Source organism: Pleurodeles waltl, chromosome 1_1 (genome assembly GCF_031143425.1).
Source record: "Pleurodeles waltl isolate 20211129_DDA chromosome 1_1, aPleWal1.hap1.20221129, whole genome shotgun sequence".
Lineage (NCBI taxonomy): Eukaryota > Metazoa > Chordata > Amphibia > Caudata > Salamandridae > Pleurodeles > Pleurodeles waltl.
Window position 1 is genome coordinate 195883633 of NC_090436.1, and position 25421 is coordinate 195909053.

At 41.9% G+C, this 25421-nt stretch overlaps 1 protein-coding gene across 3 annotated transcripts in view; it reads right to left on the reverse strand.

The window, feature by feature from the left end:
- ADAMTS12 (ADAM metallopeptidase with thrombospondin type 1 motif 12) overlaps positions 1–25421 on the reverse strand; it is a 3732731-nt gene that overhangs the window by 656262 nt on the left and 3051048 nt on the right. For all 3 annotated transcript variants that reach the window (XM_069220543.1, XM_069220552.1, XM_069220534.1), the window contains 2 exons: positions 10504–10714; positions 2104–3213 (listed from right to left, as the gene is read on the reverse strand). In XM_069220543.1, the coding sequence (XP_069076644.1) occupies positions 2104–3213; positions 10504–10714 (1321 nt within the window). The remainder of the gene's footprint in view (positions 1–2103; positions 3214–10503; positions 10715–25421) is intronic.

The following is a 25421-nucleotide window of genomic DNA, read 5'->3' on the forward strand; positions in this document are numbered from 1 at the left end:
CATAGATGAACCTGAAAGTGATAACATGCAGTCACCAACTCAAACACATGAATACATCTCACAGCACCTAAATTATTTTACAGGAAGTTAAAACAGCAGCCTGATCGTACAGTCCGTCATATTGTAACAAACCATTACAATATATCAGAACAGCGACTTCATGACTTGCACGCAATCAGGGGCAAGAAAGGATGTCGACAAGCACGCTTTTCACACTGAGAACTAGTCCACAGAGCAGGAGGAAGAATACTCAAAGACAAAATGATGGGCATAACTTAGCCGACCTCTGAGATCCCTGGAGGCTTAATAATTAAACATTTACAAGTATCTCTCAAGAAAATATTTCCCACAGTGTCATTTTCAAAACGTTATTAACAAAAATAGCCTCTGATGTGGCCCTCCTTTAGCTGTACAAGGATGCCATGAATCGAAAAGTTCGTGATTCTAGACAAGCCCAGTTGTTTTTTTTCCTTAAAAACTGTTAGACATGACATCCTTGCCATGATATTCCCCTAAACGTTTTGCATTCACCTCACCTAATTTGCTTGATTTGTTTCTGTTGGCTTTCGAGCTCTGTGTACTTTACCACTGATAATCTTAGTAAAATGCTTGTGCTCTCTCCTTGGTACATGGTAACATTGGCCTACATCTGATTGGTACATTTAGTGTACTTTTAGGTACCTAGTAAATTGTACAATCTGTACCCAGGGCCGGTAAATTAAATGCAACTAGGGGGCCGCACCATTCATTGTGCCACCCACTAAAATGGTTTTTTTTAACTTTAAAACTTGCCTCAGCCCCACCATTACAGCCTGTAATACAGTTTTAAACTGCCATGTCGGCCTGGTAAATTAAACATTGGGCTAGGCTTAAATTTTCCTTTTTAAAACTTATTAGTCACTCCAAAGGCGTGATCCTCTTCAAGGTCCTAACAGCCAAGACGGCAGGAAGCATTGCATTTAAAAGGAAGGGCATATGGTTTAATTTTTACATGTCCTGGCAGTGAAAAATTCCTAAAGTCATTTTTCACTGACTAAGGCATATCTCTTCTATAGTCTAATAATGGATTATATACAATGAAACTAGTTGTAAAGGCATGCTTGGTAAAGGTATATTCGTGGTAAAGACATGCGTGGTAAAGCCATGCATGGTAAACGCATAAGCATTGTAAATGCATCGTGGTAAATGCATTTCGTTGCATTCACCGCGATGTAAGTGATGTTTCCCCATAAAGGGGAACTTAAAAGTCTAATAACTTAAATGCACAGCTCTTGAACACTTCAATTTAAAGCATTGCACTTTAATTCTAATACTCGTAACCTTTCTCTGTGTCTACTGGTTGCTACTAGAGGTGGGCAGAACTCATGGAGTGTCACTCTATGGAATTCCGTAGAGTTATATAAAAGTTCAGCAAGATTCCCCAGCATTCTGCAAATGGGTAGAAATATGCATGCTGTGCTGCTTTCCCTGCAATTTAGTGCCAGCAACCAACCAGCACTGAAAAATCTACGTGAATGGCATTATGTCGTGCGCAAGAGCGCATGGCCTTTCAAGTAGATTTTGCTGTCACTAGAGTAAAAAATCCAGTTGAGTGACAGCAAATTTACTGGAGACAGCGAAAGTTTGCAACTGCATATGTTAGATGGTACTAGGGGATGCCAAATCAATCTCGCGCCTGCTCATATTTCTGGAGCCTTGCAGGAAAAAATTCCACCAGAGTAATGCAGAGTCACCAAATTCTGCCATTTATGCAGACGGAATGAAACATTCTGCCCACCCCTAGTTGCTAGATTGATTGTACTATTTTATGCTAGCATACAAGATTCTGTATCATATGTACAATATAAAATCAAAGAGCTAACATACAAAACAATTCAGATCACATAGACAGGCATCAGCCAATAAAATATAACATAAAATCTAAAAAAAAGTATTCGTATTTTAATCCATAGTGCAAATAATTTAGTTTATCTGCATAAAGATATCGCCATTGAAAAGCGCAACATATGATCTATAGAATAGGATTTCATACTAAGCTTAACAATGTTGTTTATTTTGGTTATTTGCCTTTCAATGAATACCACTATGTAATAAATATCTTACCTCGCTCCAATTCCCCACTATCCAGAAGGCCTGTGAAATATTGGTACTCGATTCTAGGAGATTTCCTTCTGTTGTTGTCCTTGAATTCCAGTCAGAATTGTTTAAGTGGAGGTTGAAAGATTTAACAAAAAGCATAGAGTTGTTCAACCTATTCATTAATTCTGTAGTATTTCTATCCAAAGAAGGCTGCTTTGATGGAGGTCTGTCTGTGACAGTGCTATATGTCACTGGAATACTGATTTGAATGTCAGTATTAGTGGGATTTTCGTTCGTCGTTGAAACTAACATTCCATCACTACTCTCTGCATATGAAGAGAGTGTGGGAAATTCACTCCGAGAAAATGTTGCCCACGTTTCAGAAGTTGCTCTGCGGCCTGTAGCAATGTGAAGGCTTCTGCTTGGTGTCTTTCTCCTAGAAGTGTTTTTGGATATATTTTTGGGCTCGATTTGTCTGTCCAGTTCATCTTCATTTTGTTGAGTGGAGCCTTCCTTCTCATCAAACTCGACACCTGGATCCTCTGTTGAAAATTCTTGAATTTCTGTAACTTTAAAAGAACTTTGAGAGGTTGTAGAAATTTCTTCAGACATTAAGTGATTTACTTTTGTTATTTGTTCATCGTTCACATCAATTGCTTGGTTGGTGACGGTTCTAGTAGTGCTTTTCTGCAACCCTTTGCTATCAGTAAATACTGCATTTCCTTCAGTATTTAAATAAGTAGAATTATTTATGTTATTTTTTTTTATATCCTTATCCATCAGATTTGTTATCGGTATGGGATGTGTTGCTGAATAGGAAGTTGTAGAGGTGGCCGCATACGTTGTTGGCATGTTAGTTGTTATCAAGAGCCTTGAGTTTGGTTTCGGTGGCAGGAATTTGCCTGGTGGTCTTCGTTTGGGGATAGGCAATGTTTTCCGATTAGTCTTCCTGTTGGTAATATTACCAACTGTGTGTATTTTGGTAGGTATGAAAGATGTTCTTCTAGAGGAGCACTGCTGGAGGCCGCATAGAGCTTTGGTGTTGGGCTTTTTTGAAACATCGCATGGTTCGTTGTTGTTTTTGGAGCAGGCAACACTCCTCATTCTTACACCACCACCACAAGTAACAGAACACTGCAAAGTAAGAAGAAAGATGCATTTGTAACATTTCATTTTTGTACAATTTGGCCCTTTCATCTACTATTTTTATTTCCTTTACATTCTCATCTAGTTGTACAGTTTCATTATGTCTCTTTTCTCTGGCCCGTCGTTTACATTTTGGTCTTTCTTGCTCCTTCTCTTTATGTTATTCAGGGCAATATAATGCAAAGTTTCCACCCACTGGCCCAGCGGGAAATGCACAACAACAGTGATGCTGGCTCGTAATACAGCCAGCTGCAATACTGTTGTGCGTCGGGTGCACCAGCACCCGTCGCGCAAATCACTATCTGCAAAGCAGACTGTGATTTTGGTGATGGGGCTGGCCAGCGGGGCCTCCGCACTGCCCATGTCAGTGGGCCCTCCTGGGGCCCCTCCTGGGGCCCTTGGCACCCAATGTCTGCCAGCACATACATGGTGGTAAAACTGCAACGTAAATGCCGGCGGAGAGAGGGGTCGTAATTCCCACGGCAGCGCTGCTTGCAGCCCTGCCCTGGTGAATTGGCACCGACGGCACCGCTAGGACACCTGGCGGCAGAAAAGTGGCAGAGCCGGCAGTCCGATTGTGGCACTTTTGACACAGTCATAATGCCACGGTCAGACTGCTGCTTTGGCGGCAGTCCGACCATGACCCTATATGGAAAATAATTATCCTTTGTGTGAAGTCCTCCAAGATTATTGCCCAATCTGCTTTGCTGTCTTTAGAACTCTGTGCATTTTACCCGTGCTAACCAGGAGTAGAGTGCCTGTGCTTACTCTATACACATAGTTGAAGTGGGTTGTACCTAACTGGACATTTAACTTGCCTGTAAGTCCCCAGTGTATGGTGTGGAAATTGCACACAGGGGATGAAGGTTAAATGCTACCAGTGGACTGCAGCTCTTACTGTGCCATCCACTACAGTTGTAGGGCAAACTTGACTTCAGATCTACCCTGTGTAGACTGGCCACTGTAGTGTAAAGCCTGCAATGCAACCTTTTAAAATAACACTTTTATTCAGGTAAAATGTTCTCTTTTAAAAATGAGTCAGTCACTCCTATATATGCCTTGTATCCCATAGGTTATGGTGCATGCTATTTAAAATTGGGGCATGTACACAATTAATGTTATGATGCCCCTATAGTGGCAAGGCCTTAAAAGTTATTTTCACTATACAGAGGCCCCGGCTGGCCAATAGAGAAACACTGAGAAGCAATTCTAAATGTATATTCTGCTACTTTGCCGAGCTGGCCAGTAACAACAGGACCTGACATGGAACCTGAATTGGCCTCGTCAGGAGTGAGTCTTGACCTATAATGGCTGTTCCTGGCTCTCTGGAACCTTTGCCTGTGTGCATATCCGAACTTCTCCACCCACCTCCAGGATGCTGGGACCTAAAAATGTTTTCGACTTCCAGACCTCTTGAGGACCGGGACAAACCACCCCACTCCATCTGCCTAAGGTGTGGCCTTGCTGGACTAAAACAACAAGTTTCTCCATCTCAGAGCCCCAACAGATGAACAAATATGATTTAGTAGACACTCAGCAAGAAGGTACCTCAATTTGTAGAACTCTTTGTCAGATACAGCCTGCAGCTTTGCTTCACTGATGGATTATGAGCTTCAAAATGATACCAAGTCTAAATGTAAAAATCCTGACAGGTCAAAGTCGTCAAAAGTGTTCAGCCAGTGAAAGGACTTCCCCAGGATCAACATTTGAATTTCTCGTGCTCAATGCACTTCTAGCAAAATCAATGGCTTTAGTGGGATCTCATCCAATGCCTATCTGACTTTGTGAGGACTTCTTCGGATACAGCTTTCTGCTTTGGCCCACAGAGGAATTTTGACTTCCAAAAAAGAGATTAAGGACCGCATTACAAGGTTGGCGGTTGGAATCATCTGAACTCCAAAGCAGCGGGAAGGAGGCTGCTTTCATACTGTCGGCTTCTCCCCCATTCGTATTACAATGTCTCCACCTGGCTGACCGGCTGAAAGATCGCATTATGCCATTTCCGTCAGTCAGACAGGTGGAAACAGTGCCACAGCATTGGCCTTGGCTCTCTTAAGGGAGCTGAGGTCAATGCCGTGGCACACCAGCACCCTCGGAATGCGCACTGTCCGCTAACAGTGTGCATTCAGAAGGGGCTGGCAGGTAGGGCAGTGCAGGGGCTCCCCTGTGGCCCCCAGTGCTGAAGTTCTGGCAGCCTTTTCATGGCAGAACCCCACCATGAAAAGGCTGGTGGAAATTGGACTCATGATCAGCACAGTGGCGCTGAACTCAGCACCATCATGGCTGACCATGACTCTGACTGCCGCTACCCCGTTGCGAACCATGTTCGTGGTGGTGGCAGCAGTCCCCTGGTGGTCTGACCAGATTAGACAGCCAGAAGTGCAGCGGTCCAACCATTAATGCGAGTCTGGCAGTCTTAAGAACGCCAAACTCATATTGAGTGTAGGAAAGTAGCCTCATTCTAGCATGGTTACCCCACTTTTGGCCTGTTTGTGAGTGTATGTCAGTGTGTTTTTATTGTGTCACTGGGATCCTGCTAGCCAGGACCCTAGTGCTCATAGATAAAAACCTATATGTCAGTGTGTTTTGCCTGTCTCGCCCTCATAGTTTGTGGCCTAATGTGTATGCCTGTGTAGTGCCTAACTGGGTCACTGAGGCTCTGCTAACCAGAACCTCAGTGCTTATGCTCTCTCTGCTTTTAAATGTGTCACTGTAGGCCAGTGACTTCATTTACCAATTTCAATTGGCATACTGGACCCCCCTTATAAGTCCCTAGGTACCCAGGGCATTGGGGTTCCAGGAGATCCATATGGGCTGCAGCATTTCTTTTGCCATCCATAGGGAGCTCAGACAAACCCTTACACAGGACTGCCATTGCAGCCTGCGTGAAATAGTGCACAAACTATTTCACAGCCATTTTCACTGCACTTAAGTAACTTATAAGTCACCTATATGTCTAACCTTCACTTTCTGAAGGTTAGGTGCAAAGTTACTAAGTGTGAGGGCACCCTGGCACTAGCAAAGGTGCTCCCTCATAGTTCAGGGACATTTCCCCAGACTTTCTGAGTGCAGGGACGCCATTGCATGCGTGCACTACATATAGGTCAATACCTATATGTAGCTTCACAATGGTAACTCCGAATATGGCCATGTAACATGTCTAAGATCATGGAATTGTCCCCCCATTCCAAATCTGGTATTGGGGAGCCAATTCCATGCATCCTGGGGGCTCCTGGGGGCTCTACCATGGACCCCCAGTACTGCCAAACCAGCTCTCTGAGGCTTGCACGGCAGCTATAGCTGTTGCTACCTCACAGGCAGGGTTCTGCCCTCCTGGAGTCTGGGCAGCCCAGTCCCAGGAAGGCAGAACAAAGCATTTCCTCTGACAGTATTACACCCTCCCCCTGTTACAGGCTGGGGAGGGGTAGCCTCCACCAGCTTCTGGAAATGCTTTGAAAGGCATAGTCTACATCAGTTCAGGAACCCCTTCTCCCCTGCTCTGGCATGAAACTGGACAAAGGAAAGGGGAGTGACCACTCCCCTGTCCATCACCACCCCAGGGGTGGTGCCCAGAGCTCCGCCAGTGTGTCCCAGACTTCAGCCATCTTGCTTTGCAAGGTGCGGGGGCACTCTGGAAGGCTCTGAGTGGCCAGTGCCAGCAGGTGACGTCAGAGACCCCTCCTGATAGATCCATACCTGATAAGGTAGCCAATCCCCCTCTCAGGGCTATTTAGGGTCTCCCCTGTGGGTTCTCGTCAGAATCTGCTTGCAAGATTCCTTCAGGAATCCTCTGCAACAACTTCAGACTCTTCTGACCTCGGATCAACCACAGCCTGCTCCAAGAAACGCTGTAACTGCGACAAAGTGTCTACAAGAGACACATTTGTTCAGCAACCTCAGTTCCAAGTCAGCAACTGCAATAGTTTCCATGGTGTGCATGCTTTGGGGACTCCCTGTCTTCATCCTGTACTAGAAGAACTGAAGAAATCTCCCATAGAGTGACAGAGTCACTCCCCTGCTCCAAGCAGGCACCTTCCAAGACGACGACCGGTACCCTGGGACTCCTCTTACAATGATGAGCATGCTCCTAAGGACACAGAGGGTGGACATCATCAACATAGACTGTCCTGATGTCTTGCTGAGGCAATTTGGAGGAGGTAAAGACCTTGCCTTCCCCGAGAACGACTGTACCCCTGTGTACTATGTCTTCTTCACCTCCTGAGGCCTCTGTTTGCAAAATTCCTTCATGCACAGCCTGACCCAGGTCCCCAGAACTCCACCCTGTGACGCTCAACCCGCTGAGTTGTTCTCCGGCGGCATGGGACCTTCTTTTGTTGTACTGCATCAACTGCATTTTGCACCTCCTTTGAACCCAGATCCTGCGGCTTCTGGGGGTGCTGGCTGGCATCCTGAGGGCTCTCTAAAGTGCTGAGAGCCCCCTCTTCCTCTTTGCACAGAGTTGAGGCTCCCAGGTCCCTCCTGGGTCCATCCAGCGCCATTTTGATGAAAAACGCACTTTTGTCATCACCAAGGCTTGTTGGCACCTTCCAACACGAAATCTTGTCTGCAACAATCTTCACTCCATGGGACATCTTTTGCATCATGCAGGAACCCACTGGCATCTTCCTAGGGTGCATTTCTACAGCCTTTGACTAACCAGGGACTCTTCTTTTGCACCCTCGTCTGGGTTGGCAGGGGCTCCTGACCTTCCTGGAACTTCTTTTGACTTCTGGACTTGGTCCCCTTCCTTTGCAGGTCTTCAGGTCCAATAATCCAGCAGTTGTTCTTTGCAGACTTGGTTGGCTGCTGCAAAATCCCAAAAATGAGGTGTAGTGTGTCCTAAGGAAACTTGCAGTACTTTACTCCTGCTTTTCTGGGCTCTGGGTTGGGTAATGTACTTACCTTTACTGTATTCTTACTCTCCCAGCGATTCTGCACACACTACGCTTGTCTAGGGTGGAATTCGTGATTCACATTCCACTTTTTTAGTATATATGGTTTGTGTTGCCCCTAGACCTATTTTCTCCCATTGCATTCTATAGGATTTCCTACTGCTTGCATTGTTCTATGACTATTTACTTGTCTAATTTTGGTGTCTAGTGTATATATTGTGTATAATACTTACCTCCAGTAGGAGCTTTGTCTCTAAGATATTTTTGGTACTGTGTCACCCAAATAAATACCTTTATTTTTGGTAACACTGAGTATTGTCTTTACTTGTGTATAGGTACTGTGTAACTATAAGTGGTATTGCATGAGCTTTGCCTGTCTCCTAGTTCAGCCTAAGCTGCTCTGCTATAGCTACCTCTATCAGCCTAAGCTGCTAGAACACCACTACATTTCACTAATAAGGGATAACTGGACCTGGAATAAGGTGTAAGTACCCAAGGTACCCACTACAAACCAGGTGATCCTCTTACAATGAGGCCCTAAGCCACAAGGTAAAACCTCTGATTGAATAGAACCTGGTTGGTGTATTTCAACCAGGCTCGATCAAGGTCAGCCTGAAATCATACCTAGGTCATGGTCTACTGTAACCACTGACTGACTTTACCATTAAATCTTTAAAAATTCCTAGCCCTTATTATTACTTTGACATTCTGGAGCCATATTTGTATTTATTAAATTGTGCTCTATTTTTCTAATTGACTTTATTTCTGTTTTGGTACTACATAAATACTTTACAAATTGTCCTAAATTAAGCCTGTTTGCTCTGTGCCATGACTACCAGGGGGCTGAGGTCAGGTTAATTAAGTAACTTGAAGGGTTCACCCTGACAAGAGTTATGATTATTCCTTTAGGTGGGCGGTCTCCCACTGCAAATAATAATCAGAATTCCTTCATTATCAAGTTATGAAAGTATTGAGTTTAGTCACACTCTATGGTAGAATGAAGATCCTGCAGAAATGTGAAAACAGTAGTCCAACAAAAATGATCTGTGGTTAGTAGACTACAAGAAGAATTTTAATGAATAAGTCCATTGCATTCTATTGCATTGTTGAGGGAAATTTGGGAATCCCCACCAACATGAAATTATTTGGAGAATCCCCTCGACCAAGGAGGCACCAAGAGCTTTTAAGATTACAGATTCCACTGCTAAGGTACTGGAATGATATGAGTATTATAGAAGGTTGTAAATATCCTGTTAAGAATCAACCCGAATGATTCATTTAGTAATGGCATGTTGTCTTTGTATGAATTATCCTGTAACATACATTAGTCTTTCAGGGCCTGATATACAAACGTTGGATCACAAACTGTGGCCAGCTTTTTTGTGATCAGTGTTGAAGTTTGTGAAGTGACCTATGTATTAATAGTTCAATTTTCAAAATTCCTTTTTGGAGCAGGTTACACTCTGGACTAGCTGATGAATATTAACGAAGTAGGTTGTGAATTGTAACTTACTGCGCTTGGATGTCATCATTTGGGGTCAGCAGAACACTCTCTGTGAACACACTTAAATTAAGTAACCATTTTAAATGCAACCTATTTTGTTTAAACAAAACACGACTGCATTTAAAAGAAAAGCGTAGTTTTTTCATACAGATATAAAAGGGAATGGACCCCAAGAGTATTCTTTCCTCTTCAATAGTTTCCAAACGAAATTATGGTTGCACACTCTTACTGAATCACAATTTAGAAGGGCTGCCCAATACATGCCAGTTCCAAATCGCAATTTGGTGTGCACTGCTAAACAAATTTTGACATTTAGTAATGATTTACTGAAACATAAAATGTGTTTAGTAGATACTTAAAAGCAATCTAGTGGTTAAAAAAGACTGTTTAGCGAATCATAGGATTTGTCCCTGCTAAATGGGTTTGTACATCAGCACATCTCTTCCGAAATTGCATGTTACAGCTTGAAAAAGAAACCTTCGATTTGGTGCAAAAATGCACCATAAAGATAAAGCAATTAGACTTGCAAATTGCAAACTGTGTAATTGCTTGGAGCAAAAATAGTTAATATAATTTTGATTTTTTATATAATTTAGTTGCTATCAAACCAGGATTGGCGACTATTGGCTTTTGTGTTTAACCGCTCTGATTTGGTCATTTCGTTCATGCTTGTACGTTCTTATTGCAATAGTTTTATTATAAATGCTAGTACACTTTTATGTATATTAATAATTGAATTTCTAGCAGCGAGAGACAAAAGATGAGCAAATGATGTCAAAGGTTTTCTTTATATTCCACATTTTTATTGACTCAAAGTTGTATGTTTTAGTGTAAACATTAATACAAAACAGGTATTACAAAAAACTGTTTTTTAGTTTTTACCTCAGTCCAGTTGCTTACTGTCCAGTCCGATGGGCATAAGACATCCCTGTTGCACGACATGTAGGTTTTGGGTTTGAGGAGGTGGTGGCAGTCATCTGACAGCACAGCCTGCTCATCTGAGCCTACCGTTTGAATGCACAGAACCGCTCGTTTCTTTTCACCAGTGGGCCCACAGGTAGTCGAACACTTCTGCCACTCTCCAGTCCACCACCTACAAACGTAGCCAGACATAGCAGTCACCCAGGTGCCAGCCTTACGAACTTTGACAAATCTCAATAATCATAGGGCGCAGAGAACACTGATGTTTTACAAGGTGGTGAGAGAATGATTTCCCAAGTGTGAGAGAGCGACAATGAATGAGAGATGGAGATGAAGCACGTAGGGGTTTAGAATGGCAAGGTCTGAACACAGACGGAAATGACAGGATAGAGGTGAGGCGTGACAGAGGTGAAACACAGGAGTGAAGAGGGAGTTATTAGGAGGATGAAGAAAAGAGGGAGCAGAGGGCAGAAAGAAGTTAGCAGAAAGTGAAGTTAAACAGTTGTGAGGCCGGATTTGAGTCTAGGTTGGATACCTGGGGACAGTAGGGTGCAAGGTGGTGACCCTCCCCCACTGTGCATGGCCAAAACAGTGAGTAGTCAGGGCCGGATGCCCACCGGCGGGCTGGCGAGAGGCCCAGTCCTACAGCACATCCTGCCTTTAGCAGCGGAAGTCGGATGCCTGTGTAGGGTGGAGTATAGGTCCTGGTTGGAGGCCAGGACCTGGGCTCCACTGCAACCAGCTGAAACCTATGCACACTAGAGTTTGACAGCTTGCGATGGTTTGGCTCCAGGTCTGCCTAAACAACTTCTGGTACAATCCATGTACAGGGTCTCACAGGTCTGCAGTCAACCTCGCATCACATGGTGGCTAAAGGCTATTTGCTGAAAGGGATAATGTGCATAGCATGGGTTCTATGCAAAAACTGCAGCATAACACAACAACACAACACATTGCAAAAGTTAGAGCGCAGTGATGGTTAGGTGTAAACAAAGTTTGAGATGCAAAAAACAGGTGCTTTGAAATGCATAGTTTAAAGTGAAGGTATGGTAGGTGTGCTTATAAATTAAATCCCTGCTTTCTGCATTCCTTTAAGGCGCTTTGTAATATGTTACTTGGTTTGTGTCACATTTACTTTGTCTGTGTTCTATATTCTATGTTCTCTATTCCACATAGCATCGGAGTGCTGGTGAGATTCCAGAATCAAGGTCAGTTGGACTCTGGCTCTGGACTTGTCAGGACTTCTTTTGCTGTCGTGGATCTTTACCTTAGAATAAAGAAGAATCTACAATTTGGATGTAAAGTGCTCATTTCGTTTTCGTGTACTCTGCACATCACCCATGCTACAATTTGGTACCAGGAGTGGGGTGAATTGTTTTTGATCCACCGACCGCTATTTGAGGTGAGACTGCGCGGCCTGACCAGAAGCGGAGATATAATGGTGCCGTTTTGCCAGAGTTTAAAGAGATTAAAGGAAAGGAAAAAAAAAAAAACGCCTTCTTACCGCGATTTTCTACAGCCAGGTAAGCCCTGGTGAAGTTTGTTTCCAGGTTTTGGAGCGCCCGTGCCGTTAAGCGCTCGAGCGCACAGTGCTGTGTGTGGAAATTCGCGTCCTGCGCGCATGCGTGGGTACGTCCAGTGCGCTGATTGTTGCTGGGCAACGCGCGTCTCTTGTTGTGTGCGTCAGTTGCCAGGGCAACGCACTTATGCCAACGAAAGTGATTGAAATGGTGTCCTACAACAGCGCTCTACTTCCTGTTTCATGCGTTAGTTGCTAGGACGACGTGCTAACGCCACCGTTTTATAAAGAAAAAAAAAAAAAAACTGGGAAGCACAGTATTGCTCTTCGTTTAGACATTGTTTAAATGTGAATTCTGACATCTTCAAGCAAGTTTTCTAATTTGTGGATTTATAAAAAAAAATATATATATATATATATATATATATATATATATATATATATATGTATATTTATATATATATTTTCATTTTAGGGACTTATATTTGCTAGTTTTACAACTCTGGACAATCTCTTTTGGGTATTTCTTGGACTCAAATATCGCTGAGTTGACATGGCATCAAATCATCTGGTTATGCAGCCTCCTCCTTTTTTGCAAAAAGGAGGTAAGCCGGAGATAAGATGGAATGAATGGCTGAGAATTTTTGAAAATTATTTATCGGCAATAGATGCTATTAGTTATTCACCATCCAGGAAATTGGCCCTTCTTTTCAACCACCTAGGAATAGCAGGTCAGCGTGTTTTTGACAATTTACCAGTAATTCAACCACCGCAAGGAGACAATGCAACTTGGGATGTTTACATCGAAGGAAAGGAGAGGATCAAAAAACAGTATTCAGATGACTCAAATGTTTTATTAGAAAGATTCAACTTTGCTATGTGCAAGCAGTCTTTAGATGAATCCGTAGATGAATATTTGGCTAATTTACGGGTGCTTGCATCTAAATGTGACTTTGGCAACATGGTTGACACGTATATTAGAGACCAATTTGTTTTTCATTGCTATTCTAAGAAAATTCAAGAGCGTCTCTTAGCTTGTCGCAATCCCTCTTTGGATGAGGTTATTGATTTAGCCAAGGCTATTGAAAGGTCAATTGTCACTTCTAGAGTTGTATGTGGGCAAAGTGTTGCGCATGCGTTATGCGATCATAGCGAGCGTAGTGTCAATCATTTAGTGGAGGGAACCGAAGTGAATTTTGTAAGGGAGAAATCTATTAAAATGAGGAAGGCGCAAAAACAAACAGGCAAGGCCTGTTATCGTTGTGGTTCCAGCAATCACTTAGGGAACAATCCAAATTGTCCTGCTGCAGGGAAAAGGTGCATGAAGTGTGGTAAGTTTGGCCATTTCCAGGTAGTTTGCAGACAAACAAATTCTGGATCCAAAATGAGAATCAGCAATGTGAATGCTGATGAGGTAGAGGAGCTGGATCAGTGTTCTGGGAGAGTTTCTACTCTAGTTCTCACTGTTGATATGGTTAATCAAAGTAAAGGGGGGTGTTCTAAAATTCAGTTTAAGGGTCCTGTGTGTGAGGCAACTATAGACTCCAGAGGAGTAGTCGTTATGGCAGACTCTGGGGCTCCAATCACTATATTGGCAGACAGTACTTATTATCAATTGTGGCCTGACTCTAAAAAACTAAGTGAAGCTGATGTTGCTCCAAAAGCTTTTGGTGATCAGGACATTGATCTTTTGGGTTTTTTCTATGCTACTTTGGAGATACTAGGCAGATCCATTTTTACTAAAATTGATGTCGCTTTCAAAGGCAGGAACATAGTTGGGTGGAAGGATTTAGCACGCTTGGGTATTGTATTATACCCAGGTCAGGAAAATCCCATTAGATTAGGTGAGAGACCACACATTGTTGATAGAGAATCTGTTTTGCATGTGGCTCCTAATAATATTGTTCCTGAGCAATACACACAAAAGTTTCCTGATATCTTTGTCGATAAAGTTGGGTATGTGAAGGGGTTCGAGCACACTATTAGACACAAAAAAGGAGCTATCCCTGTTGCTCACAAAGTCAGGCCAGTTCCACTCTCCATTAGAGATCAGCTAAAATTGTTGCTTGACAAATTGGTGTTGGACAAGATTATTACGGCAACAAATGCATCAGAATGGGTTTCTCCAGTAGTTATTACAAAGAAAAAAAATGGAGACCTCCGATTGTGTGTTGATTTAAGATCCCTTAATAAGAATATTTTAGTAGATTGTCACCCTCTACCACACATACAAGAATTGATCACCACAGTGGGGAATTCAAAAATTTTCTCTACTCTAGACTTACATTCAGCTTATCACCAGATTCCTCTTAGCAAAGAATCTCAGGAGCTAACAACTTTTGTTACACCCTTTGGTGCTTTCAAATTTCTCAGATTACCTTTTGGTCTTGCCTCTGCGGCGAGTGTTTTTCAGAAAATGATGGATACTTTGTTTGGGCATCTTAATGAAGTTTGTGCTTTCCAAGATGATATTTTAATTCACACAGCAACCTTGGAGGAACATGAGCAAGTGTTAGATAAAGTTTTTACCATTCTTCAAAAGTGTGGGTTAACTTTTAAGACTGAAAAATGTAATTTCTTAGTTCGGAGTGTGGATTATCTTGGTCACTCCATTTCTGCTGAGGGCATTGAGCCCAAAATGTGTAATCTGGAAGCTGTGAGAAAAGCTCCGGTTCCGTCTAACAAAGATGAATTGCGTTCCTTTTTAGGGCTGTGTGAGAATTATTCTAGGTTTGTTAATGGCTTTGCAATGATTGTACAACCTCTCCGTTCGCTACTTAAAAAAGGTAGCAAATTTGTTTGGGATAGGCAAACTAATGATGCCTTTGAGCATGTTGTTTTATCTACTCCTACTTTGAAATCGTTCATTCCATCTGCTAAGTCTTTCATAACAGTGGATGCCAGTCTTAAGGGGTTGGGGGCAGTTTTTGGACAGTGGCAAGAAGGGCAGGAACATACTGTTGCGTTTGCATCTAGAGCTCTTTCTAGTGCTGAATGTAATTACAGCACTATTGAAAGGGAGGCCTTAGCGTGTGTTTGGGCTGTTCAAAAGTTTAAAACGTATATTTGGGGAACTCATTTTGAAATGTTCACGGACCATAAACCTTTGGTATTTTTATTGAATGGCAATGGTCTAGGTAAAGCGTCTGCCCGACTGGTGCGTCTTTTATCTAAACTGCAAGAGTACAATGTTGAGGTCAAATATATTAATGGTGGTAGAAATGTGAGAGCGGATTGTTTATCCAGACTACCACTGCCTTACACCACAGAGGTTGAAGATGATCAAGACACAGAATGTGTGATAGGAGTTTTAGATTTAATTTCTTTTTCTGATGGCATTTTTTCACAAAAAGAGTGGGAGTCTGCCATGGTCAATGATACTTTATTGTCTCAAGTACTATATTATATCAAGCATGGTTGGCCCAACAAAAAGTCATATCCTGGAGGGTTAAGCACTTTTAAACAACTTGAAATGGAATTGTCTTGCGAGAATGGTTTTTGCATGAGGGGATCTGTGTGTGTGCCTCCTAAAGGTTTGAGACCTAGATTAATTGAAGTAGCACATCAGGGTCATACGGGTATTTCTGCCACATGTAAAATTTCGAAGGAAAAATATTGGTGGCCCAATATGGATAAACAAGTCGCAGAATTCATCAATCTATGTCCATCGTGTCTTGTGTCTGATAAACATTGGAGAAACAGTGTGAAGCCCTTGCATACTGTTGCTCTACCAAACAAACCATGGGAGAAGATTGCTTTGGATTTCTCTGGTCCTTTTGATCTACTACCTAAAGATATGAAGTATATGATTGTGGCTATTGATTATCATTCTAAGTGGATATATTATTCTTTTGTGGATAGTACAGATACAGATTCTGCACTTCGATTTTTGACAGATTTATTTGTTTTGGAAGGGTCTCCATCAGTGATTGTTTCTGATAATGGAGTACATTTTACTTCAAGGAAAATGGCAGGTTTCCTTGAAAGGTTCAGTATTCAACATTTACAAGTGGCTTTTTATAGTCCTGCCTCTAATGGATTGGTAGAGAGGGCTAATAGAATATTGAAAGAAGGTATTAAGACTGCTTTGGCTAGTAATTGTAATGTTAGAGATTTTTTAAGAGAAAAAGTATGGGCTTATCTAAACACACCACATTCCACTACGGGTATTTCCCCTTTTAAACTACTAAGAGGTAGGGAATCAAGGTCCAAGCTTGTGCCGGCATGGTTAGCCAACTCCATTAGCGAAAAGGCAGATAGGTCTGAACTTGCCATGAGTGTGATGAGAGATCGTGTCAGACGGAAACAAATAATTCAAAAAAATAATTATGACATGAGAAACAATGTCAAGGTCACAGAGTTGAATGTATACGATTGGGTCCTTATCAAGAAACCTCAAAGAGTTGCCAAAGGAGAATCCAGATACTCCCTGCCAGTTAAAGTGTTAAAAGTGACCAAAGCCTCTGTTTTGTTAGAGGGAAAGGGTTGGTGGAATAGAAATAGTGTGGTTCCCATCACTGACAGACAGGCTCAGATCTTTAAGACCGTTTACTCAGAAAGAAACAGTGATGGTTCAGGAGTTCTGTTTCATCATGTTGGCCCTGCTTACCCTAGTACATCTTCTTGTTCAAGAGGTGAGGAAATTACAGTGCAAACTGGTGAAGCAAGTGATCCTGCTGATTCTGACAAATTACCCATCTCTTTTGAGAAGGATGTTTCTCCTAATATTACAGGCAATGCTATTGTACGTGACTGTTCTAATGAGAAGTGTACCCGTAGTAACAGAGTGGTTAAAATACCATCCAAGTTTAATGATTTTGTGTTACATTGTTTTGATTAGGAAAAGATTATAGCTTTATTTTTGTTGTCAGTTTTGTTTAGTTTAAAGGGGGAAATGATGTAATATGTTACTTGGTTTGTGTCACATTTACTTTGTCTGTGTTCTATATTCTATGTTCTCTATTCCACATAGCATCGGAGTGCTGGTGAGATTCCAGAATCAAGGTCAGTTGGACTCTGGCTCTGGACTTGTCAGGACTTCTTTTGCTGTCGCGGATCTTTACCTTAGAATAAAGAAGAATCTACAATTTGGATGTAAAGTGCTCATTTCGTTTTCGTGTACTCTGCACATCACCCATGCTACACGCTTCTTTAAAAAACGATGTAAACATGTAGGAAATGCATATGCAGGTATGGAAGCCTACTGAACCTCACAAGTCTTCACCCCTACATTTCCAGGCACTTAATTTGTATCTCAAAATACTTTCTGCATCATATAATGGATTGCCCCGTCAATGTGCATTTTGTAAAGCAATTGATTAGTACATCAGTTGCATCGCATAATAAAACTAGTGTGCACAATCTTTGCAGTTTATGTTTGAGTAATTACAAGAAATTTAAGCAAAAGTACGTGAAATTATGTGTAATTCTGAAAAGTGCAAATCTGTCATTGTGCAGTATATTCTAGAGCTAAATGGTTACTGTATAAATATTTGATGCATGATTGCATTTCACACAAAAAGTGACAAGAAACAAAACCCCTGTAAACAGCAGTGACTCACATTTGTTGTTCTTCTGCTTTCGCAGTACATTTTTACTGTGAATGGCATGTTTTTATGCGAAGTGGCAGAATGGAGTAATTTGGGGAATTTCATGTGACAAATGGAATATTAAATTGCAGAATTTACATACATTACACAGCGTAATTTAATTTTAGCCAGGGCTAATAAAGACAGATAGCAACACTAACTGGTTTGCAGTTTCCCTTTTTTGCAGATTGAGCCCTTAATCATGGATGCTGAAGCACAAACAAATTCTAGCCATAACGAAATAAACATTTATATAGCTCATTTCTAGAGATCTTAGAGTAAAATCAGTAAGATGTTTCTAAGAAGCATTGCCCCGTTATCTCAGAGTGCCATGAAAATGACAGAAATCGCAAAGGTGGCACAAACTACATTAATGCAATGCTAAGCAATGTTTGTCCTTGGGTCACAATGTTGAGAAGCATCTAGCTTCTCACTAACCCACCAAGTCCAACTGAAACCATTAATATGCTTTCAAATCCAAACTGTGACCAAACTCATACTCAGTGGAAAGCTTCCCTTGAGAAATCTTAATTTTTCCAAATTTATCATACAAGAAATGGTTTGAAAGCATCAAGGCTGCTTCAAATCTGTATGAAATACACAAAAGGTGAATGGAAAAATATTTGCAATAAGTCTAACCACTGGAAACCACTTGCAATAGCATTCTTACCCTTCACTCAATTGCCTACAATGCCTTCTCTGTTTTGACCCTGCCAAAATAGTCTTGACCCAGCTCCAAAAGAAACAGTCCAGCCCAAACTGTGAGCCCAAGTCATCTCTGAACTTGAACCAAGCAACCTAAGACCTATTTTGATATTATAAGGGTTTGTCAGTCAGTTGTAGCTTGTTTCCAGTGGCACTATGAGAACGGGACCTCTGTTTGGGCATATCCTTGCCACCTAGGGCATTACATCAAACACACAAACAGTAATGCGAGGAATGCTTACAATAAGTCTAACCACTGTAAAGCACTAGAGGAAGCATTTCAACCCATCATTTTGTTGCCTACCATGCTTCCTCAGCCACATGCCAATCAGTCTTGACCCAGTTCCAACAGGAATAGTCCAGTCTGGACTACTATACCATGTACTCCCTGAACCGGAGCACAAGCAACCCAAAACTGGTTTTACCCTGATTGGGGCTCGTCAGTCTGGTGTAGCTTGGGACCCACTCCTGTGCACACCCTTGTGACTTAGGTGTTACATCAAGGGCCCAAAAAGTGATCCCAACCTATAGTTCTTTTCCATACCTCATTTTGGATCCCACCATATGCAAATCAGTCTTGAACTTGGTCTAAAGAAACAGTCTTTCCTGAACTGCTAAGCTAAGTCTTCCCTAAACAAGCACACAAGCAACCCACAACCGGTTGGTTTCACCATGAATAGGGATCGTCAGTCAGAAGGAGCTTGGTTCCAGTGGCACAGACAGCATATGACCCATGTCTTGAGATTCTATCAAACACAAAAATAGTGATGGGAGGAACACTTGCAAAAAGCCTAATCACTAGCAATTTCATGGGGTAGCATTTCAACCCATCATTCTTTTGCTTACCATACTATCGCAGTTTGGACTAGCCATATGCAAACTATCTTGACTCTGCTCTAATACGAACAGTCTATCCTGAACTGCCAGGCCAGGTCCTTCCCGAACATGCATACAAGCAACGCAAGACCAGTTTCATCCTGAAATAGTTTCTTTCATTTTGTGCAGAATCAAAAACGTAGTAAGTCTGGGCCATGGTATTATGTCTACCTAACAAAAGGACTTAGAAATAATAAACATACTAAAATGCTGTTGGAAACTGGGGTATTGGTAAGGGCAGGTAAGGGCAGGTTGTACTTAGCAATAGGCCACTAACCCCCACTAGGTCCAGTTAGGTCTCAATAAATTAATCCCCGCTCAACCCTTGGTAGCTTGCCAATGAGCGACAAGGCTTAACTTAGGAGACAGGTATGTAGAGCATTTAAAAATCACAAAACAGTACATAGGTAAAACACAAAACACAATAAAAATCAAACTAGAATTTATAAAAATAGACTATATTTTTATCTTTAAAATTACACTAAAATGACAAAAACCCAATGTAGGGAACTCGAGATATTATTTTTTAAATATTAAAAGTAATTTCTGGCACCTAGAAGCAAATAGCTCGCAAAGGATTAAAAAAGGTCACACTGGACAGGGAGAAAGTTCAGAGTTCATTCGAACCATGATGTAACACTGTTACACAGACTTTCAGAAGTGTTTCTTGATACAGGAAAGTGGTCCACAGCACCAGCCAAGGGTCAAAGGCTCTGGTTTGCCTCTTGGGGTCTGGGACTACAACTCCCACAATACAACTCTTCAACTTATGGAGCTGTTTACAACAGTTGCTCCAAATTTCTCCAAACCTCTGAATCTTCTTCCAGAGGTCCTTTTTGGGTCCTTGAAGTGTCCACAACTTGATCCAAGGTTCCTGAAGCTCTGAATTGCTCCTTGGGAGTTGGGACTACAATTCCCAGAATGCTCCTGGTCAGAATCCTCAAATGGCCACTGGGCGTTGGTCAGCTGGGCTCTTCTTGCAGGACTTGATGCAGGGGACTCTGGGAAGCTCCTTTGTACCTGTAGCTTACAGGGAACCAACTACTGGAGTTGCAGAGGCAAGGCAAAGTCCTTTTCTTGTTGAAGCACAAAGTGCGCAGCTGTTGCAGTCCTTGTGAGTGCAGTGCCCAGGTGCAGGCCAGGGGTCCAGCAGGGCAGTCCTTCATCTCCAATATCTTCTTTCTGCAGGGATCTGAGGTGTGGGTGCAACTCTGCCATATTTATCCTTGCTCCTGGGGTGGAAATCGGGGGCAGAGGCAACTGTCCAATCACAGGCAGGCCACCACCCCCTTGGATGACTACTTACTGGGAATTGTGGCAAAAATCAATCCCAGGGAGCAACATTCCTTAATAAAGCCAAAGTGGCAGAAACTGAATTTTGGAGGTTAGATCTGGCTGAGCCCACCCTCTGGTGTGACTAAAAGTACTTAATACACTCCTCTCCTAATCTAATCAAGAGGGCACTGGTTGTCTGGGTTTGCAGGAAATGGAGGAGGTCCTGAGCTGATCCAAATGTTCTTCCCTCCATTGAAGACCACTTTGGCTGCTCTCGCCCCATCCTGCTTCACCATCTGCTGAGGCAGATCTCCTCCCCCAGGCACTTCCTTTGTGTTCAGCCCAGGCCACTTCACACCTCATCAAGGCAATTTGTCCATGCTGCCAGAGGCTGGCCAATCAGAGAAGGCACTACAGAGCTGAAACTGGTAACTTTTCGGAAGAGTCCTAAAATTCTTTCTCTGAACTAGTTATAATAAATCCAACAATGGCAAGTTGTTGCATTTATTATAACAATCAGTTTGAGACCAAAGTTGCCATATCTAGCTCCTTTGGAGACTTTCATAATTAAAATAAAGTCTCCCCATTTTAGCCCGTGGTGCCTATTCACTACAGTGAGGGAAAAACAAATTTGGCTATTTTTCCTAACCATGGCCTATAAAACATATTTTATAATGTCCCTGCTTATAGTTAAACTGCATACAACCAAGGGGCCACCTAGGGCACACCTTAGGGGTGACGTATAAATAACAATAAGGTAGTTTAAGACATTGAAAGTACTTTTAATTCCAAAATCGAATTTGCATATAACTTTACTTTAAAAGCAGCCAGCAATGCCTATCTTTAAAATGACACTGGGCACCTCAGCAGTGTACCCATGGGTGCAGCACCTATGCTGGGGTCCCTAGATCTACATGCCCTATCATAGACTAGGAACCTATAGGTAGGTTGACATAGCCTGTTATAGTTAGCCTTATTTGCATACTCATCTAACACAGGGCACAGGCCCTGGGACATCTTAGCAGTACCGAAGACACCATCAGAGTCAGGAAAACACCAGCAAAAAGTGAAAAATGGGGGGCAAAAAGTTATTGAGCTTCTGCAATCAGCCCAGTTTTCTCACAAATGCCTACAAATAACTTGCAATAAAGATGCCTAAATTAAACAGCAGCCCAGTGCCCATAGATACAATATAAAGACCATTAGGTGTTTGAAGGAGCTATAAGGAGAGCGGCTCTCCTATCCCATAGATTTACTGTCCTTCTTCTGAGGACAATAAAATGAATAACGTGCAAATAGGAACTATTTTGTTTCCCAATGCTTTTTTACCTATTGCACACATGCACTTAAAGGCAATCTTGGAATTAAAGAAACTCCATTTCAAGACAGCTACCCATGCACACGTGTTGTGATGCATGACATCATACATCATGACAGGCACACCTATAACATGGCACAGCCTAACAGTGTGGTTCACGTTGTTAGGCTGGTAAATTTAAATGAAAAAAGGCTACACATGCAACATGCAAAAAACAGGAATGAGCAGTACAGTGGCACTCTGCAGCTACAAGACCCTTGCTAAAAACATTAAAATAGAAGTATTTTCTACCGTCATTGAGAACAGAACGTAGAGTTAGTTGGCTAGGATCAGTGAATGGGAGGGGGTGAATGAAAAAGTGAGAGAGAGAGGCGTAGCAGCACATTACAACTGCCAGGCTTCATTAAAAAAAAATGTAATAAAAAAAAAACTATAAAACGTTGCGATCGCGATGAGAAAAAGGACAGGATTCATGGTGTTTGGGGGAGAGAAAGAGAGAGAGAGAATGAGAGCAAGAAAGAACATGCATTCCCAGGGAGTGCTTAAACCAGAATACAAAACTTCCCCTCAGTTATGCAGTGAAAGGATGCAACTCATCCAATCAGAACTCTGTTCTTTTCCTGGGCATGACCAGTGGCGTAATGAAACTTGAGGCCTTGAGACAAGGGGCCTCCCTTGCAAGAGACATGGAGCTACCCCCCCCCCCCCCGGACTGAGTCAGGAGCTCTCAAGCAAGGGTACTGTGCTGAGGGTGCCCCTTGAAGCCACCCCCCACCCTCCACTCCCGCCCCAGAGGCTGCAGGGGCCTATGTTACACCACTGGGCGTGACAAACACAAAGAACAGGGAGGAAAACTATTGAATCAAGAGCAGACAACTCTGACATAATACAAAGCCAAATAATATGTTTTTTCTATAAATTAAGCATTTGCCGTTCGAGGATTAACAACAGACATATACTTTTCTGGGTGTGGACTGGGATCTTGGTGTTTTCTTTCAGGAACATGGAGCTTCTGCCGGTGACTAAATCTGAAACTCTTACTGGTCCAGAGATTAGGAAACAAGTCTAGGTCAGTGCATCTAGGATCACCCATTGCCCAGCTAGGTCACCTCTGTGGGTACTTGATTGTGGTCTAGGTTCTAGGCATCATTTTTTACTTGGCTGTGTTTTTTAAAAATAACTGGTTAAGCTCCACTTGCGGCCTTCCCAGAGATAAACAATGTAAATGAAGACAATATGTGCATGCATTTTGATACAAAACTTGCCTTAAACACAAAAACAGAAATCTCAGCACTCAAAGTACCTATTTTCCTTTTAGGAGAGCCAGTGTTGCAACTTAAAAAAGAATACGCCTTTGTATTCCTAACTCTAAAGTCGAGCGAGGAAATGCTTATAATTGGAGAGCATACTTCACATGCAAACTTTGAATAGACATTGAGTTTTCTTCTACATTCCACATAAAAACTTATTCATGAAGGTTTCAAGAGGTTCATTCATGATTTGCAATGGAACCATAAGGCATTTAAAAGGGTCACTTAGCAACCAATGCTCATTCAAATATCTTTTAATGTGTCACTTTGGTTAATAAAGTAAAGTACACCAGGGTAATATAAGAGTGGAAAGTAGAGATACTTGTATTTGTGTTTTCTTTTGCCACATTAAATGAATATGTGCCTGTTACAAGCCTTTGTTCCCCTGTTTTAGTTTTTCGGTGTGTTTAGCCCTGGTTGGTTGATTGCATGATCTCATCACAGAGACTATATGGATCTGTTAAATAAAAAAAAAGAAGATACGTTATGCTTAGGTTTAATCTTTGTGAACAATACTGATGTGGCGTGAATGACCTCTATGCTATATTGAAGAATGTAGATGTGCAGGAGGGTAGTGGCTTTGAGTGCCATATCACTGAATCATTGTTACAAATAAACAGGGTAACCCAATATTCCCCACAGAACTGGGTAATCTAAACTGTAAAGCACACTATGTTCATGAAGGAATCATTTGCATAGAAATATTTCAGTGATATTAAATACTGTTAATGTTGTAATTAACCATAGATTAAATTCCAAAAATGAATAAATCTTCAAACAGCGTATCATTTGTTTCTGGGAAAATGAAGAAGACGAGTATGGTACAGGAAACAGTACACTTCAGGCTTCCGCCAAACACGGAACCAGGATTACGAATGGTAGATGCCCAGTCATCCACTGAAGATTCTGAAATTGTAGAGGCTCAGTTTTCTATGATGTTCTAGGAAGTTGATGTTGAAGCAAGTATTAATATGCTATGTTGCTTTAGTCTTGGAATTGGTTTCGGGTGTTAGTTGGTTAAATTTGCTTGGAGGTATTTAACTTTTGTCAGTTGTTTGAGAAGCACTGGTGGGTGATTTTATTTTATTTTATGCATGTGTATATGCATGTGTGTATGTATGTTTGCGTGTGTATATATATATATATGTATATATAAAAATATATACATATATATATATATATACATGTATGGAAATAAATTTGGTGTTGCATGTTATGACGATGTGAAAAATGCATGTTTTACACTGAGGTTTATGTAGGCTATTTTTTGGGGTGCCTTGTAAGTGGGTGATTCACTTGCATGTACAACATGGTTTGGCATTCTGCTGCCTTTTAGTGTTGTTTAGCATTTTATTAATGTGGGTTATTTATTGTCGTATTGTAGAGCAACAATTTTTGTGATTTAATCCACTTTGACATATTGTCCTGATGATGGTCTCCTGGATGGTTTGAGCCTTGGGAGACCGAAATGTCGACCTTATACCCTCCATGACACAATTCTTCGCATGAGCTGCTGGAGTCCCTTAGGAGTGATTTTCTGATTGTTTGAAAGACTGCACATAGGACTCAAACCTTTTGAGAGTCAGGAGGGTTGGTGGTCTCCTTCTGTCCCTTGTATGTAAAGGGATTGTGGGCAAGAGGGTTCACCAGTGCATTTGTATAAAAACACAAAAGAACTCTTTGTTGCTTTGCTATGCTGATGTATATATTATTAGTGAATATATAAAACTTCTTCATTTTCCCAGAAACAAGTTACATGCTGTTTGAAGATTTATTCATTTATGGAATTTAATCTATGGTTAATTACAGCATTAATAGTATTTAATGTCGCTGAAATGTTTCTATGCAAATGATTCCTCCATGAACATTGTGTGCTTTACAATATGACTGAAACATGGCACCAAAAGGTAACTGTTAGATCTGACAGTCTTAGGGTGGTCACCCCTAACGTTTTGCCTGCCTCCCTCCACTTTTGAGACACTGTTTTTGCTGGTTTTTAGACTCTGCGCACTTTACCACTGCTAACCAGTGCTAAAGTGCATATGCTCTCTCCCTTTAAACAGGGTAACACTGGATCCCACCCAGTGGGCTATTTAATTTACTTATAAGTCCCTAGTAGAGTGCACTATATGTGCCCAGGGCCTGTACATTAAAAGCTACTAGTGGGCCTGCAGCACTGATTGTGCGACCCACTTCAGTAGCCCCTTAACCTTGTCTCAGGCCTGCCATTGCACGGCCTGTGTGTGCAGTTTCACTGCCAATTCGACTTGGCATTTAAAAGTACTTGC